Source organism: Nannobrachium achirus, assembly GCF_963921795.1.
Source record: "Nannobrachium achirus genome assembly, chromosome: 15".
In the NCBI taxonomy this organism is placed as follows: domain Eukaryota; kingdom Metazoa; phylum Chordata; class Actinopteri; order Myctophiformes; family Myctophidae; genus Nannobrachium; species Nannobrachium achirus.
The window spans coordinates 33,750,560-33,770,348 of NC_137822.1; the positions used below are offsets into that span (position 1 = coordinate 33,750,560).

General features: G+C 41.8%; 1 protein-coding gene across 2 annotated transcripts; it reads right to left on the bottom strand.

Annotated features, from left to right (window-relative positions):
- Positions 1–1,244: 1,244 nt before the first annotated feature.
- Positions 1,245–19,666, bottom strand: nup54 (nucleoporin 54; the record flags this gene model as incomplete). 2 transcript variants are annotated; one of them, XM_080743068.1, is made up of 14 exons in its annotated part: positions 1,245–2,319; positions 4,023–4,133; positions 4,739–4,858; positions 5,593–5,700; positions 5,856–5,949; positions 6,890–6,944; positions 7,713–7,909; positions 10,060–10,247; positions 10,951–11,183; positions 11,789–11,944; positions 13,711–13,797; positions 16,088–16,168; positions 18,264–18,377; positions 19,623–19,665. In XM_080743068.1, 14 exons carry the CDS (start codon positions 19,663–19,665, stop codon positions 2,191–2,193), a joined length of 1,716 nt encoding a protein of 571 aa, XP_080599194.1. In that variant the 3' UTR covers positions 1,245–2,190. The 2 variants fall into 2 exon arrangements, with proteins under 2 accessions (XP_080599194.1, XP_080599195.1); XM_080743069.1 differs by lacking the exon at positions 18,264–18,377 and having other exon boundaries at positions 19,623–19,666.
- Positions 19,667–19,789: the final 123 nt, after the last annotated feature.

Here is a 19,789-nt window from a genome sequence, read left to right on the forward strand (position 1 = left end):
CACTATGGATTACATGGCAGCATATGGAGACTGGGGGGAGTTCAGCCTGAAATTTATAATTTTTAAAGGGCAGCGTATGGGTTAATGAAGACATTACCAAACTCTGCTGACATCAACAGTGGCATCACCAGGAATGCTGGTCCCTCACTACCACCACTCCCCCATTGAACTTCGGAACCGGGATGTAGACTCCGGTGTCGTCCGAGTCGGTCGTCTCCGAAACGGTTATATCTTCTTGATGATGTAGGAACGTTCTTGGTAGGAGCTTGTGAATTTGCGTCTGCGTCTGGCAGGCAGAAAGCGAAAAAGAGGAAGATGGACAGGATGTCACCGGTTTTACAGGGGTGACGCCCTCAACTTGAGTGACATGCCCTTCGGCCAATGAAATTTCCCTTCGGGAGCTAACGCGAGACGTTTCTGTGATCTGGGCGTCGCAGTAGTGCCACCCATAGGATGGAGTACTGGACTTGACAGGGGGCAGCCCTATATTTAGAAACACCCCATTCAGAAATACCCATGGAGTGCCAATGGTCAATTTCATCTATTCACAGCAAACCAGTAATCCTATTTTTATGCATGTTTCGAGCAGCTAGAGGAAAAAAGGGCTCAATCAGCAGTGACTCCCACCTCCCCATTATAACTCTTGTAGATAAAACGTCTTCAAAATAAAAGTACTCTACAAGAGTTATAATGTATGTGGCTAGAATATTCCCATATATGGTGTTCCATGTCTAGGCCAGTCTGTGATGTCATCTCCAAATTTGGGCACTGTAGTGATCACCATTACTGATTCCCGAGCGCGGCACGGCTGCAGCTCACCGCTCCAAGAGATGGGTCAAAAGCGGAGAACAAATTTCAATCACAGCAATGTGTCTGACTAATAAATACAATTATTATTAATTATTTATAATTATGTCAGTCAGTGATGTCAGTTGGGCTTTGTTACCATGGTGGTGACACAGTTTAGTATCAGTGATGTCAGCATGCCGACAGACGGTCAAACACCGAACAGACATTCGGTAAATTAATAGTTAGACATACATATTATGAAGAAAACCTGGAGATTGGGTATTTTAATCAAAATAAGAACATACAGTATAAGAACAATATGATGTTGTGGAAAAAAAGAAAAATATATACAGTATATAACATTTGCCACAGACAACTTCTAGTCTTCATGTGTCTGTGTAAGGACATATTGATGACCTCGGTTAAGTTAAACATTTAAAAACAGGTGCAGATGTATTGCCTGTGTTCATGAAGAATGACATTCACTTCAGGAACCGATTCACTTTAATATGTTTTATTATAAAACAATGCTGGACTTGTCACATCACGTTAACACACAAACTGTTTACATCCATAGTTATATTTTCAAAAAAGTAATAGCTGATGACTTATTCAACTAGCCATTCTGCCATCCCAGAATACATAAACCAATTACCCAAATCTTAAAGATATGCGAGTACAGAAAGTGGAAAATGTGTTTAATAAAAAAGTCAAAAACTAAATCTACTTAATGGGGAAGACCACCCATTTTCAATATTGAACCATGTCATTAATATACCTTAGAGGAGTTGTGTGGAAATAGAAAAAAAGTTCCCCCCCCTTCTGTGTTGCCTAGAACTGGATGATTGATTTTGGGGTTTGTATTGTAAAGTACAACGGTGTGATGTCAAGTTGTACTTTACAAGACAAACCCCAAAATCAGTAGCAGTAAATAGTTCAATATTGAAAATGGGTGGTCTTCCCCTTTAACATAGATATTTCCTAAAGGACACTATAGACCTATATGTATGCTGATTTAGATTTTATTCATCTGATGGATTCTAAAATCAACGTATTGTTTTCAGAAATGCTGTTAGCACGAGTTCAGTTCCCTTAAAAAAGGATCAAGTCACACATTTTCAACCTCATCTTCATATGCTCGCTCTGGACAGTTTAGAAACCTTCCGCCAATGACATTTCCAATGAGATGGGAGTGAATGTATGTTGATGTATGGGGTCTTGGGGTGTGGCCTGAAGTGAATTGGTTCCACACGATTCATGTCGAAAGTAGCCGACCTACAAGCTCACAGCACGTCAAATCACAGAGGAATCGCATCGCAACGCACAGTGAGCTTGTAGATGTGCCAATTCCAGCTATGGACACAGTCGTAAGATTGATTATAAATGTAGGCATTATGGTGTTCAGCTGAGCATCCCCCCCCTCATGTGCCCACTGTCATTTAGACCATGTTCAATGAGCTTTATGTCCTCCAGGTCGTCTTTGATGACATTGATCAGGTGACTCAGACCCTCCTGCTGCTGTTTCAGGTGCTGTGTGGGGAAGGATAACAGAGTTATCGTTTAGTCACAAGCTTGTGTAAATACGTTTCATTGATTCAGACTCCACCTAAACCCATAGCACTTACTGTAGCACTCGCCTACTCTCGATGACCATACATGAAAGCTAGATAGCATTTCTAGATTGATATTCCTATTTGTTGTATTGTTATTGATGTATTGACAAATTAGCTTGCTTATTGTATTGATGTATTACCCTGCTTATTGTAAATCGCTCTGGATTAAGAGCGTCTGCTAAATGCCTAAATTGTAAATTGATTCAATATTCATAAAAACCCACAGACACTTATCCACTTGAACTTTTACTTTTTTTAATGCAAAAATAGGCGATTTACAAGCGGACGCGTCGCGATGCGTTGTCAGCTTGTGAATCGGATCGTTTATTATGCTTTTGCCTGAAACCGCAGCATGACAACCCTAACCCTAACCCTAAGTATTCATTTACAAAAACATTTTAATAACCTAAGAACCTTACATACCGGGGATGTTTTCTTTCCGTGAGGTTAATTAGCTGCAAAAGACATTTTTTCAAACAATTTTTTCTTTGTGTACATTCACCCAGAACGCGAATGATACTTCATAATGTTTTGGTTAATCTTTCTGAGCTCCTGAGCATCAACCTGTAGAATGAGGCATCAACTGTATAAATAGTTGTTGCATTTACTGTATTTGTCACGCCCACAGTGGGTAAATGCCCAAAGCCTTAACAGTTCTACTGCCAGATTTATTATTTATTTATTGGGGCTGGTGCCAGCAAAAAGCAGCTTACCTTTGCGATGTTATAGAAAAAGATATATTCATTATTTGCAAACGATTTATTTTTATGTGTACTTAAGCCAATCTGGCGGCAGAGGGCAGCCTTATGCAAAGAAGGTGTGAATTGGGCCGCTCCGCTTGCCGTCGTTCAGAGCATAGAAATGCATAATCTAGCTCAGGTCCACAGAGAACAGCCAGGAAGTGAATTGGACATCATTGATGTTTATGTGTGGTGGAGATTTGAAAGCAGCGTTACGGGATATGTTTTTACTGTACACACCCGCGCGACCTCTCATCAGCTTACAGTCATCAGACAAGGTAAAAGAACGAGCGGCCATATTGGCAACGAGCTGGGTTCAAAATTGGGGCGAACGGGAACAGCCGAAGCGGTAAAAGAGTTAAAAATGTTAAAGCTTTCAAGACACCACAAAACTATGGATGGGACGATATGAAAAAGTCATGTCACGATTACTGCGACAAAATAAATTGCCATTTACGATATTATCGCGATAATCAAAATATCCCCAACATCCATTATCCTGTGGTGGAACATTCGCCAAAAATAGCAGATCTACAAGCTGACAGTTGCAATGCGTTGTGAGCTTGTAGATAGGCAATATTTTGGCAAAGGGATTTGGTAGAGAGTGTAAAAAAAGTCTGATTGACCAATTATAGAGGGTTTAAATGTTACCGGGTATGCGGCTCAGCAAATAAAAGGTGAATTGATCTCAGTCCATGACGGAGGATAATTTCACGATAAATTTAAATCTCCAGGATACGATTATTGTGAGTGTTTTTTAATCACGATAATGACGATTATCGTCCCATCCCTATTTCAGACCACACCACAACAAAACAGAGCACATGCATGTACTATTAGCTGAAGACCTCTCATTAAAGAGACAAGGCACATCTCTCACTTGTTTGATTTCTCGGAGAAGATCTGCGTCGACGCTGTAGCGTTCCTCTGATCTCACCGCCCCGAAATGGTTCTGCATTCTGATTTGGGACATCAGCTCGTTCAACCGGCCCTGCAGAAGAAACAAACATTTGACATTTAACGTTTTAGTCAGCAATACAAACCAAAACTAAAACGACCTTGCTACTTTTCCTGATTCTTATCCACAGTCATTTAAACTGATTCCCCAGCTCCCCAATGCCTCGCGTTACGAGGCGTTGTGAGCCTGTAGATCGACTATTTTCAAAATGTCTGTCTCTAATATTTGACAATTTGGCCAATGTTTAATGTGTTATTTCAGAAGTATTAAAAGGTCCTTAAATTGGCACTTTAGAAATGTGCTATACAATTAAACTTTATGTTGGTTTGTTTACTGTTGAGTGAGAAAACAATGTTGCACATTAAGCCAATCCTCTGGGGACCCCCCAAAATCATTTGGGGGTTAGGGTTATATATATATATATATATATATATATATATATATATATATTCAAGTAACTCGTTACTGCCCAACATTAAGACACGGAACCCCTAACTGCTGCTGATGAGCAGGCTGGTTGGTACCTTACATGCTTTCCTCTGCCGTCTGTGTGTGAATGTGCATAAGAATGTTGTGCACATTGTAAAGGGCTTTGGATAAAGGAGGTGCTACAGTATATAAATGAACAGTTTATTTACCTTAAATTGTGTCGGAGCGTTGAGCTCTGACTGAATGGTGTCCAACTGCACCCTGAGGTGCTCCTCGTCCACCTGAATGGCATAGCCGCTCTTTCTCTGGATCTCCTGCTTGATCAGCACCTAGCAGGAACACACAGAGACACAGAGGCATGGAAAGAATTAAAAGTGTTTGACATAAGCCTGCCCATAATGTTGTGCACCTCTGTCGTGCGCCAAAAAGAATCAGGCTGTACTGATTACAGCCAATGTCTTTGTCTATGGCAGGGGTTTTCAAACTTTTTTGTCTCAGGGCACCCCATAAATATGTTTTTTTAATCCGAGGCACCCTTACATTATAATTTTCACTCCCAGCACCTTATATTTATAGCATATCGCCGTTGTCAGGTGGAAACCTTGTATGTCCAAAACCGTTCGTTTTGTATTTATCATCTATAAAATGTACTAAACTAGTGAAAACAGTAGATCTACAAGCATCGCGAGGTGTTGCGTGCTTGTAGATCGGCTGTTTTCACTAGTTTTGTGCGACAGTCTTGTATGAAGCAGGGCTTTGCTTTACCAAAAGACGTACACATTTGAAACTTAGAGATACAAGGTTTCTGCCCGACAGTGACAATATTTTAGTGATTATGTTGCGAGAAAAACGTTGAGATATAGCCATTTTGGTTAAAACTGACTGAAAATAACTTTGTACGTCAAGTTTAAAATTATACTAAATATTTTTTCAAGTGTCCAAATAAATTCCAAATTATCAAATTATCTCGCGGCACCCCTGGACTGCCGTTGCGGCACCCCAGGGTGCCCTGTCACCCACTTTGAAAACGTCAGGTCTATGGAATGAAACTGGGGGACTTTACTTGTAGAACCCTGTGAGAAAGGTCCATCAGCTTCCTCTTGTACTGAGCGATCTTGGCCACTGTGGTAGCCTGGTTCTTTTGCAGTTCACTGATGTCATTTGAAATCATCTGTGAGGAAGGAAGGGAGGGAGGGAGTAAATGGGACATTAAAAAGAGAGTGGTAAAACTTTGGGACACAATGGCTGCATAATTACAGATACCGATCTCATTAAATGTTTCGGCCGATAATCCGATATATCGGTCAGGCTCTAAATAGCACTCACATCCACTCTGGCCTGGTGCTGTTTGGTCATCTGTTCCTGGATCTTCAATCTGCGCAGCAGCTCTTTAAAACCCACCATGGGCACTGGGATCAGTCTGGAGAAGACAAGACATGCCATTAAAGTGTGGCTGAATCTGTTAAACATAGCTATTAAGACCTAAGGCTGATGCCTTATAAGACAAATACCTTCTATAAATCCTAAAAAACGATCAGTGGTTCTCAAACCTTTTCATGTCAAGGACCCCCAAAATTAAATAAAAAAACTATAAATATTCAAAGATTTGCACACATTTTCAAGATTTTTCAAAAAACAGCAGATCTACAAGCTCATAGTGTGGCATGAAGTGACGTGCTATGTCAGTCATTGGCATAAGAGGTGTCAGGCATGGGGGGTGCGTCAACTAGGTTGGGATCATGTAGAAGAGGGTGCATTGCCTAGTTTGGGATTGCCTTAACCCATTTAGGCCTAGAATTATTGAATGCTTTAACCAGTGAAAAATAGCAGATATACAAGCTCACAGCGCGGCACCGAGTGCCACGCTGCGAGCTTGTAGATCTGCTATTTTTTTAAAAGTCGTGAAAATGTGTGCAAATCTTTGAATATATGTATTTTCAAAGCGAACGTTTGTAACTCAAATTTTGCTTCTGGGTGGTCCCTGGAACTAAATATGTTGAATGGGGGTCCGTGGCCAAATACATATAATTTTGGGGGTCCTTCACATAAAAAAGTTTGAGAACCACTGACATAGTAGTGTCTCAAGAACAGACTAACTGAGCTCCAGTTGAAGTGAAAAGGACCTTTTCTTTGACGATGGCTGGCCAGATTGCTGACATAGACAACACATAGGTTTTTCAAAAAAACTTTGGAAGGATTCAAAAGACACTTATAGAATCGGGTAAAAATTCTAATTTTCACGATTTTTCAAACATAGCAGATCTACAAGCTTGTATATCTGCTATTTTTTGATATTTAAAGCATAAAATATTGCGTCATATTGTGTTTAGGCCTAAATGGGTAAATCACTCCCAACTTACTTCTCAGGGTCAGGGTTGTCGACCTTGGCCTGTTCCCAAATGATAGGGTCTACACCTGGGAAGGAGACACAAACCGCACAGTTATTCTCATGCTCATAATTACATCAGTACGCAATTATTTTGTCATAATCGTTTAGAGATGTTGGAGAATGTTCATATATTTTCAAACATTTTCAAAAATAGTGGAAATAGCTGATCTACAAGCTCACAACACGTCGCGATTCGACACTATCAACGTTCTTTCTAAAGTATAACGTTTATAAATATGTCAGTCATTTCTTTATATATACAGGGCATAGGTCATTGGCGATCAGCGATCATACTTTAATTGTTTTATTTTTTTGATTTGTTTTGGGGCTTTTTATGCCTTTATTTGATAGGATAGTGGACTGACAGGAAATGGGGAGAGAAATGGGGAATGACATGTGGCAAAGGTCGTCCGGATCGGGAATCGAACCGGCGACGCCAGCAGGCATCATGGCCTAGTATGTGGTATGCGCCTTGACCAATAGGCCAGCGGGTGCCCCATACTTTAATTGTTTTATAGCGATTACAGCATAATGACAACTCGTCATACTTGTGATAGGCAGAACGGACACATTTATTTATTTATTATCGCAATTATTTGTGTGACAATTGCCGGTTCAAGGTCATTTAAAATGTCATAATCGTGACAGCCCTAGATGCAACTGCACTGTATGATGAGTGCATAAAACAGGACATACAAACACACACGTTTGTATTACTATACTTGTGAGGACATCAAACGAATGACACACGCACGCACGCACGCACGCACACACGCACACACGCACAAGCTTACCTGCAGGGGCATTTTGCATGATCTGTTTGAGCTGGGCTGGGGACAGCTCGGTGCGCGTGACACTCATGAGCACCCCGAGCTGTGAGAGCGCCGCCTTGATGTTGGCCTGCTCCACGTAGCTGAAGAGGGTGGAGGCTGGGATGCGCTTGGACGTGCCGTTAGGGGAGCGTTCCACCACATAAATGATCACCTCTGTCCTGAGTGCAAAGAGATGGATAGGGCTGTCACGATATGACATTTTACATGACGATTTAATTGTCACTCAAATAATTGGCGATCAACGATTTAATTGTGTATTTGTCGTTGATAATTACATTTCTGTTTGGCTTTTAGGCTTTGAAGTTGCATATGGTAGATATGACACATAAGCTAAATATACAAATACATTACTGACATTTTTGACAACTTACTACTTAAAAAATAACATTGATAGTGGAAATAGCCGATCTACAAGCTCTCAACGCGTCGCGACGTGACGCGTTGTGAGCTTGTAGATCTGCTATTTCCACTATTTCTGACATTTTTCAACATTCACGATTATGACGATTATGACAAAATAATTGCGATAATGTCAAATAATCACGATTAGTAGGGTCGGAGTCGGTAACCGCCGTACCGCCGTGCTTACCGCGGTAAAAAAAGACAAAAAAAAGTCTATTTTTTTATGGAAAACAAGCAAGTTTTAAAACAGGGGAGAAGCGAGGACCGCATGCGCTCCATGCCGCTCTGCTCTGGGCCGTGTACCACATGTTTGGAAGCCACATACGTGATACGTCACTCGACACAGTCAGACAGACCTGCACAGACAGGGCAGCAGCAGCCTCGTAGCAGCACGGAGCATCGTAAACTTTCTCTGTAATCCACACGAGTACGACACAAGTATGTTAATAGAATACATACCTTGTGTTGTGGCAGTTTATTTTTTATTCATACGGATTACGAGCGGAGCGCGGGCCGCGTGGACTAAAACCGAAAATGAAACTATTTTACTTTTTCCACTGTGTCGCGCGTTGTGCCCCGTCCGGCGGCGCGTCGGCGATTTTATAACCTTTTCTGTCAAGTCTTGTAACTAAAACCTGTATATAGCAGCACTCAATCACTGCGATTTGAGAGTTGAGACGTGACGTGAGTTTACAGAATCACTGTACACGATCTGACTACCCGTCCTCTTCTGGTTTGTTCACACACTGTTTGTGTCTGAAAAGCCCAAGTAGCTAGCCTACATTACTATGGTAACCCGACAGTGCATAGATATAAAAACTCAGAACGCGTCGCGGATGCGATGTGTTGTGAGCTTGTAGATCTGCTCCTTTCAAAGCAGACCCGCTGTGCTGTACGGAGAAGTATAACTCGGGCAGTCAGGCTGTGGAGAGGCGACTTTTGGGAAGATGATTGCAATATTTTGGCTTATCGTCGAACCTTAATTAATAGATACGGGGGTGGTATTACCGCAATACCGGCGGTAAATGGGAAGACGGTAATCGCGGTAACAAAATGTCGATACCGCCCCAGGCCTAACGATTAGACGATTATGTAATAACTGTGACCGCCCTAGAGATGGAGATGGAAAGACTGTAAATATTAGCACAGCTGGACCTCCGTCAGTATAGGCAAAGTGTGTAATGTTTAGAACTGGAACGCTTCCGTGGAACTCTAGATTTGAACCACTTTAACCAGTATTTTATGCTTTAACTATAAAAAAAAATAGATATACAAGCTCACAGCGCACGCTGCAAGCTTGTAGATCTGCTATTTTTTTTTTATCTTGAAAATTTGTGCAAGTCTTTGAATATTTTGACCTGATTCTATAAATGTATAAAGCCCTTATCAGAGTCTGCAGTGATAGGGCCTATCACCGCAAATTTTAGGTGATAAGCTATCCACCTTAAGTGAGAAAACAAGTGGAGACCATCATAGTCAGTCACGGTGAAGTCCTATCACTGTGACTGACTGGTCTAGATCGACCAATCAGTGAACGGGGTGATGGGCCGATCTGTCTGAAAGTAAAAACAGAGAGATGTGTCGGGGTTCGAGGTGGATTGCTCTTCACCGCGAGTAATGACGTAATGTTGTAGTTTTGTTACTTAAAAAGACCTTCTGAGGTTTTTGAAAAACGTCATGTTTCTATGTCAGTGGTTATCAAAGCTTTTCATGTCAAGGACCCCTAGATTAATATGTATTTGCCCGCCGACCCCCATCTCGAAATATCATGTATCAGGAACCCCCTCAGAAGCAAATATTTGAGTTACAAATGTTTGCTTTAAAAAAAAGATATATTCAATGCATAATGCATAATAATGTGTTTCCCGGTCTAAATGGTTGAACTTAACATGCTATAGAAACGTACTGGTCATCGGGCAGTGCTTTCACACCCTCCACGTTGACAGTGAGGGTCTGGTTGCTTCCCAGAACCTTATGGAGAGACTCCACCAGCTGCTGCTGCATCGAGCGCACATCGGCCTCCTTCTTATTCAGGGCCAAAAGCACCAAGCCATCTTCGTCTTTACTGCCAGGGATGCAGCTGTAACCCACAGCCTAGGAGACACCGGGTGCAGTGGAATGGGGTTTAATCACGGCAAGAAGCATTAACACAAACATATTGGAGCACAGAAGTCAAGAAATACCGTCCCTGTTTGGCAGAAACCATATAGTCACTGTCGGGCAGAAACCTTGTATCTCCAAGTTTCCAGTTTTTAGGGTTCCTAATCCTAACCCTAACCCAGTAAAAGCCCTGCTTCATCATACAAGACTGTTTACAAAACTAGTGAAAATAGCCAATCTATAAGCACACAACTTCTCACACCTCGAGGAGTTGTGTGCTTGTAGATCAGCTATTTTCACTAGTTTAAATCATTTTTAAAATGACATACAAAACAAACGGTATTGGCAGGAATTGGCTAGAAAGCTGTGTTCCAATGGATCCCAATATAGTTATTGATGGATCCAATGTAGTTATAAAACCCACAGACTTAAAATACTTTCAAACTGGCATTTCTATTTTGGGCATGTCACACTTTTTTCTCTCTCCAAAAATAGCGATAATAGCAGCTCTACAAGCTCACACCTCGTCATGTAAAATAAAAATACGCAATATGGAGAAACAAGGTTTCTGCCCCATCAGCCACGACATGATTGCCCCAGACTGTATGACGGGAGCATTTGCAAATCGCAGGAGTCAACGGACTCTGGCCACGCGAGACTATACAAGCACAAAAATCTACAAGAGTTCTCTTTTGACCTTGAACCGGCAGAAGGGATTCTCCAGCGTCAGGTCGACAGGCGGGGCGTTGTTGCTGTAGTAGCCCTTCCCGGTGCCCCAGTAGGCCTGCAGCTGGTTCCACTTGGCCAGGATGGCATCACGCTCGTCGCCCAGTAGCGTGGGGGCCGACAGGGCGGTGACCTGCTGGTACAACAGGGTGGGCTGAGCCTGCTGCTGCTGCTGCTGCTGGGCCTGCTGGCCGAACAGGCCTCCTGTTTTGGTAGTGCAGGAGAGATGAGGAATGAGGACAAAGAGCTTGAGGAACACTGATTAAAACCAATTATTTTATGCTTTAACTATTAAACAATAGCTTGTAGATCTGCTATTTTTTAAGTCTAGTTGAATCTTTTGGCCAGATCCTTTAAGTGTCTTCTAAATCCTTCTAAATCTGTTTCTATGTCAGTGGTGCTCAAACATTTTCATGTCAAGGACCCCCAAAATGATATGTATTTGGCCACGGACCCCCATCTAAAAATATTTAGTTCCAAGGACCCGCAGAAGCAAGATTTGAGTTACAAATGTTCGCTTTAAGGGCGCCCGCTGACCTAGTGGTCAAGGCGCATACCACATACTAGGCTTTGATGCCTGCTGGCGTCGCCGGTTCGATTCCCGATCCGGATAACCTTTGCCACATGTCATTCCCCATCTCTCTCCCCATTTCCTGTCAGTCTACTATCCTATCAAATAAAGGCATAAAAAGGCATAAAAAAAAACAACAGAAACCTCAGTAATTCATATCCAAGTTCCAAAGGAGTCCAAGGACTTTTTCATTAGTAATTTAAACAAATCACTACAGTGTTTGTCAACAGTCTCTCACCTTGCTGCTGCTGAGTTGGCTGCACATTGAACCCTCCAAACCCACCCAGAGTACTTCCTAGTCCGGTTCCAAATCCTGTGGCCCCAGTTGCAGTTGTGGTACCAAGACCAGAGGAAAACCCAAAGCCTTTGTTCTGGGTGTTACCAAACAGACCACCTAAAAGAGAGGACAACAGCACAAATAACAGCACATTTTAAATCTATTGAGGTATGCTTCAGTTTACAGAAGTTTGCAGCTGATATTAGATGATAGGGGGACATCTAGTGGCGGTATTAAAGCATAACCATTTCAATACATATACTGTAATTGTGCAGTAGGAGAAATGAGCATACGATTATGGGGTATCTGTCAAACTGTTTTAACAGTCCGGTAAATACAGTATATCAGACATTATTGGACTTTTCTGATTGTGCTATTGTACAATATTGGTAATTATGCAGCCGATGTGTCCTGATTTTGAATCACTTTAAATCTGGTGTCCATATTTTGGGCAAGTCATTAGGAGTGGATTTATTTTTTGTACAAGCTCACAACACGTTGTAAATCACAAGTTTAACCACAATACGGTACAATAATATCAATCCTTCATATAACAATGAAATATTTGCAGATATTGCATATTTTGACTCCAACAATTCAATTTAGGGGCAAACAATAGGAAAGGAAGCTGACAAGCTGCGTACATTTTGGTAAAATGATTGGATGGCCAAAACATGCTTACATTAATTACTTATAATATATTATTGATTAATTGCAAAAAATAAATGTATTCCTGCAAAGATTACAGTAAGGATATTGAAACACAAGCTCCTAACCCAGGGGTCTTCAACAGGGGGTCCGGGACCCCTAGGAGGTCCTCAGAGTTACAACAAATGAACAACTTGAACCCTCGCATCGCCATTCTGAGGAGAACTTTAGCCATAAATAGCAGATCTACACTCTTGTTGATCGGCTATTTCCGGAAAGTAGGTTTGGTGTGGAAAATAAGAACAGACCAAGTACAGAGTGAAAGGTCACATTAACTAAAAACATGAATCCAACATAGACTGATGACAGTGCTGTCAAAAGTCTACGATTCTATCTATGAAATCGGTGAAAATCTGCATCACACATTTATACAATATGTTAGTTCCCCCAGGAATCCGCGGAGAAAAACTCTTGATTCCTCGGAGAACCATCCCGATTCTGCGGAATTCTGTGGAGAACAATTCTTGATTCAGCAGACATTAAAAAACATCCTAAAATGACCAGTTATCAAGCTAAAAAATATATAGTTCTAATAATCAAGTAAAACCCTTCATGAAATAGCTACAATTAATTGTAATTAGTGGTTAGAATAATTGAATAATCATTTTTGAGAATAGAAATCTAATATTAAATCTATTATTTTTGTAATTGTTATTGTTTTTAATAATTACTTTCTGTTGCAAAGACTATATTGTCATGCAAACCCTGCCCATAGTAACCACATTTTAGAGGATAGCCTATCTACTACCTAGTATGAGTGTAATATTTATTTATTCTCTTCTGCATTAGCATAATTTATTACCAGGACCATAGAGGCATAGAGAGGAACTATAGTTCAGGACACAGTTTCTGTCAGGAACGAATGTGGAACCGGACCATCCAGCATCAGTGCTAGCAGGAGGGAAGCTAAGCTATTCCCCCAGGCTCTGTATGAGGTGGCCACTGGCCAGACCATAGTAGTAATAACTACTCCCGCCGCTCTGCTGCCACTCGCGACCGTTATTCCGCGGACGTCAGAAAAGTCTGCGAATGACAGAGAAGTCCGCGAGTGGTCGCAAATTCTGCGATAAATCGCGGATTCCAGGGGGGACTAATATGTAGAGGCGGTCCCTGCTTCATGTCTCTCTCAGCTAAGGGGTCCTTGGCCTGAAAACCTTGAAGACCCCTGTCCTAACCTGTTGTGTTGGAGGGAGCAGCAAAGCTGAACGTGGACCCCGGAGCAGCGGCAGATGTAGTAGTGGTCCCAAAGCCACCGAAAGCACCTAAAAAAACACATCACACAATGAGACAACGGGACAAAGAGAGCAGTAAGAAGGGCTAATTAATAAACTGCCTAGTGCTAATACTTCAAAACTAGATATGTTTAAATAGGACTTCTAGATCACACCAACCGGGAAACACCATTCTACTTTCGTTTGTTACAATGGAGATGACAACACAGGGAGCTTTAATCGAGAAAGACCTCAGATAAATTCAAATTAAATTATTTTTATGAAGACACTAAATGTGATTTGACAGTGTCACATCATGCAATCTAAACAGTTTAAAACATGGGTCTTCAACAGGGGGTCTGGGACCCCTAGGGGGTCCTCAGAGTTACTACAGGGAGGCTGCCAGATCTTTTGTGTGATAGGATCATTCTTTTAAAATGAACAATTTGAACCCTCGCGTGCTAATTCTGAGGGGAACTTTAGCCAGTAGCAGATCTACAAGCTCTCAACGCCTCGCAACAGAGCTTGTAGATTCAGCAAATAGGTTTGGTGTAGAGGTAAAAAACAAAACAGCAGACCAAGTACAGAGTGAAAGGTCAAGATTTAAGTGGTGGTCTGAAAATACATATCCAACATAGACGGATGACAGTGCTGTCAAACAAGTCTATGAATCTATCAGTGAAATGAAAATCTGCATCACACAATATGTAGAGGGGGTCCCTGCTTCATCTCTCTCTCTCAGCTAAGGGGTCCTTGGCCTGAAAACGTTGAAGACCCCTGGTTTAAAAAGAAATGATATACAATACAAAATAAATAATTCATGTAAAAAATGTGAAAGGCACCACAACACACAGGTGTGAAAGTGGGGGATGGAGAAAAAAGGTCACTTATAGACAGACTGTGCTGATTAATTAGTCAATTAAAAAAGGTCATCTACCTGTGCTAGCCAGGCTATTACCAAAATTGAAAACAGTGCTGCCAGCAGTGGTGGCTGTACCAAAGCACCCCACATTAAAGCTGACCGCTCCGGGGTTGGCATTTAACCCGCCAAACCCGCCAAAACTAAACCCACCAGCCGTAGTGTTCCCAGCTCCCAGCCCCCCAAATCCTGCAGCCAATGGAGGGCAGGCAGCAAAAAAGAGGGAAAACAAAGTTATAGGGAGGTGTTAAGACATTAGGGGGTTTTCATCACATTCTAGCAGAGGTTTTAAAGGGATATTTCACTTTCAAACATGTTTGGGGTCATTTTAACGTCAACTCGGCGTTTTTTCCGTTAACTCATACCCTGCCATACCTTTTCTATGATAAAAACGTCTTTAAAACGTCTTTTTCACTATGGACCTCCCTGCCAGACGTCTTCTGAACGTCTTTTAAAAAAAAATAAAAAAAAAAAAAATTGAAAAATTCTTTTTTGAAAAAAAATGTTTTGGACCTCCAACAGTGTACTAGGTAGGCATGATCGCGATCGCGAAATTGCATGTTTAACCCCCATACCAACCCCATCTTTCAAACATGGCAGCCATGTTTGTTTACATTTGAAGAAAACATAAGGGCTCCTTTCTCCTGAATGCCTGAACGGATTTCCAAGCGGATTTTTTTGTTTGAAAGCTGTGAAAAGCATGCACATGCATAGTGCATGATCTGTGCATGAATGTGTGCACCAGCGTGCACACTATTTTTTTAACCCTTTGTTGGCGAACCGGCAATATAAGAGGTCATCCCACTTTAAATATGGCACCGACTGAGTTTTAAGTTGCTTGATTCAGTATTTTAGATATTTGATACTGTTGCGACCGAAGGTCGCAGTTTACCATGAGAAACATCACAGCTTGTCCGTGTGTAGATGTGTACACATGTAGACATGTATACGGTCTATGGGCAAACCCGTAGATCGTAAAAATGTGTCATCATGATGTCATCATGCTCTGATATCACTGTGATGGGTGCCTGAGTAGATGTTAAAATGACCCCAAACATGTTTGAAAGGGAAATATCCCTTTAACCACTTAAACCCTATAAGTACTTTGTAGCCCAGATAAGAGTCTATCCTTGGTCTGCTCCTTATTTCCCTCTCCTCCAAATCTCGTCACCAAAGATAGCCACTCGCTAGATAGCCAGTTCACAACGCAATGAATTGTGAGCTTGTAGACCTACTATTTCAGCAAATGTTCTCCTATTTTTGTCAAATGTTCGCCTACTATGAGTTTATGACACGGTCAGAATAGGGCTGCTAGGGTTCAAGTGGTTAAGACCGAATCGTTAATTGCTTGCCGCTAGTAGTAATTACAAAAAAACTAGGCTACAAACATTTGACAGCCATTTCCTGTTCAGTATGTCTTACCAGTGGTGGTGGAGCCGAACCCAAACCCTGTGGTTGCTGCAGTTGTGGTGGCAGGAGCCCCAAAGCCAGGGGCTGAAAGACCTGGCAGATAGATAGAAGAGGCCAATTATGACACCGCTAATAATACAACCTGATCGTAAAAAAGGTTGACACCAAGTATCATTTACAGGCAAGTGCCTGGTTAATTTTTTTTTTCTTTTCTTTTTTTTGCATTAACTCTCCCCACGCTTTGAACGATAACGCTCGCCCCATTTTTTACAGAACGTCGATGCCAATACGGCGCTCGTTCGGTTCGTTCGTCTGATGACTGTAAGCTGATGAGGGGTCGCGCGGCCGTTTACTGTAAACACATTTTCCGCTGTGATGGTGTAAAAAATCCATTATGCGTTAGATCAACGGAGAACAATTCACTTCCTTGTTGATTTCCTCTGGCCCGGAGGCTCTGTAGCCAGTGACTGCTCTGAATGTACGGCAACACATAGCAGGACAATTCACATTCATTCTCGCATGACGCCGCCCTCTGCTGCCTGGCAGACCAAAGTGCACTATTGCACAACCAAAAAAAATAAAAATAAATAAATAAATGTCTGTCTGTCTATCTACTATAACGTCGCAAAGGTAAGCCGCTTTTTGATGGCGCCAGACCCAATAAATAAATAAATAATCTGGCAGTAGGAGAGTTAATGAAAAGGTGGAAGTCATTTGAATTTTCAAATGGAATTATAACAAATACCAGTCCAGCATCATATTCATCTTAATATACAACTTGATTGAGACATTGGTAAAGTTTGCGTATTATTGCTTCCGGGAGACGTCATTTATGCTCTGTCACGCGACGGTGTCGTCCCCCAGATCTACAAGCTCATAACATGTTGTGGGTGCACCGCGTTGTGAGCTTGTAGGATCCGCCTTTAATGTTAGCTTTAGGGATGGGAAGATAATCGTTAATATCGTTTATCGTTGATAAAAAACTAAAAGTAATCATATCGTGAAGATTTAAATTTATTGTGAAATCATCCTCTTACACACTCACTGGTATCAATTCACCTTTTATATCCAAACTGCATATATCCGGTACCATTTATAATTGGTAATTTATCATTTGTACCCTCTATAATTGGTAAAACAGACCTGGAAATAACGTAGTTGATACACTCCATCAAATCTCTTCCAAAAGATAGCCGATCTACAAGCTCACGTTGTGAGCGCGTTGCGACGTGTTGTGAGCTTGTAGGTCGGCTATTTATTGGCAAATGTTCCACCCCAGAATAATGGATGTTGGGGATATTTAGATTATCGCGATAATATCGTAAAGAGCTTTTTTTTTTTTTTGTCACAATAATAATGATTCGTGATATGACATTTTCAGATTGTCCCATCCCTAGTTAGCTTTTGATTCATCAACTTTTCAAGCATCTTATATATACATTCCTCTAAGAGCCGCATCCCACTTCACGCCCCCTTTACATCGACTTCAACTCATAGGTAGTCGTCTAGGACGTAAGGAGTACCGCCCCTAACCCTATGCCGTCCGCTCATTCGCTAAGCACGAGAGAGAGGAGGCAACAGGGGAGGGGGTGCGGGCAAGCGAGAGAGAGAGAGAGTGAAATTTGACACCACTGTGTTTGCATGTGCCTGCTGCAGAGAAATAGCAGAGGCTTAACAGTCACTTCTCTCCAGTGCGTCCGGCGGTCAAATATGTCCAACCGGAAACGTGCGCTGCGGCACAATACTTCCGCCACAATAGTTCCCCCCCCCCGGGCGTGGACTCTAGATGTGAGCGGGCCGAAGGCCCGGGAACCTCTAGTTGATCACATGATGTATCACAGACCTTGACCATTTCTTGGGTCCTGATTCTAATCAGAGCAGAAGACATGTCTGACAGTTTGTTGACAACAGAAATGGGTGAGTTGGGGATGTGTTGTTGTTGGGGATCCGTTTTGAATATGGACAGGGTTCCCACACATTTTTACCAATTAATTTCCAAAACTTTTTTTGGAAATTAACAAAATCAATAACCAAAGACAACGCATAGCTATTTTTTCCAGGACCTTTCAGGACCCTTGATCAATTCCCAAACTTTTCCAGTACTGGAAAAATATTTTTCTAATTTCAAAATATTTCCAGGAATTTCATGACCATGGGAACCCTGTACGGAGCTGGCGGATGAACTTACTACCAAATCCTGAGGAGGCAGCGGTGGTGGTGGTGGCAGCACTGCCAAAGCCAAATGTTGTGGAGGCTGTGGTGGTTTTAGCACCAAATGAACCAAATGAAAATCCAGAAGTGCCTTTACAATAAAATGAGAATGCATGGTGTGTGAGAGATGTCAATGACAACTTGGATAAAGCAAATGACGTGTAAATGAAGAAAATGCAGATGATCGTCTGGAATTCTTCGTGAAAAGTAAACTGACAGATTATCAACTGCTGGTGGTACTAAATGTAATATTAATATAATTCAAGTTTGTGCAGATTGTACCTCACATGTAATATTTGTTTTGTTATTGTTTTATGTTTAAATCGTTGATTCATCTGAGTCAAAGCTGTAGGGTGTAGGCTAAATACTAATTACTTTTTAAATAATAATAACTAGAAGCTCTGGCTGAATTTGCATTAACATTCAGGATGGGATTGTCAATGCTGAAGCCAGCATCTCCATGTGGCAAGATCAAGGTATAGGCAGCTGGGTCCCACTAGTATTGGTAATTTCTCTCCATTATGTTCCGTGTGTGTTTAGAATTGTTAATAATTAGAAATGAATGTTTCCTGCATTTTTGGATGAGCGGGGGACATAGAACCTTTCTTGTGGGGTTAAGTGGGGAACACAGAACCTGGGGAACATAGGTACGGTCCCATTTGATTACATTCGTCTGCTCCATAAAAGGTTAAACCAGGGGTCTTCAACGGGGGGTCCGGGACCCCTAGGGGGTCCTCGGTGTTACTACAGGGGGTCCTCCAAATCTTTGAGTGATTGATAGATAGATATATTTTTTACATTAACCATTGAACCCTAGTGTCCATATTCTGAGAAATGTAGCCAAAAATAGCAAGATCTACAAGCTCACAAGTCTACTGTGAGCTTGTAGATCTGCTATTTTCGGTAAAGAGTTTTGGTGTAGATGGGAAAAAGAGCAGACTAAGTACAGAGTGAAAGGTCAAGTTTATTAAGTATTGACGGTTTAAGTGACATGAATTGACATGAATCCAAAATACACTGATGATTGTGCTGTCTAACAATGAAACTATAAGGAATCTATGAACAGGTTGTGGGGGTCCTTGCTTCATCTCTCTCTCAACTAAGGGGTCCTTGGCCTGAAAACGTTGAAGACCCCTGAGTTAAACTATTTAACGGCCCGCGGGACAGACGTCAAAGCGACAACAGCGACTCCTCGCAAACTGAGTCACTTTCCATGTTTGCTGGGCTACCAGAGTAACCAGACTTACAGCACATGTTCGTTATGTATTAGTACCTCCATTGTGTGTTTTATGAACTGACGATCTTATTTATAAACGTGTATAAAAAGCCCACAAACCTGCAGCAGGATTGGTCGCACCGCCGCCGAATGTGAACGCCATGTTGTTTGTACTGGTCCCACGGTTAGTTCCGTCCGTGTGGAACCATAGGTTGAGTATGAACAGTTCCGGTGTAGTTTCGTACTTTGACTGCCCCCTTGTGGGTCAAGTATAAGTAGCTGACTCA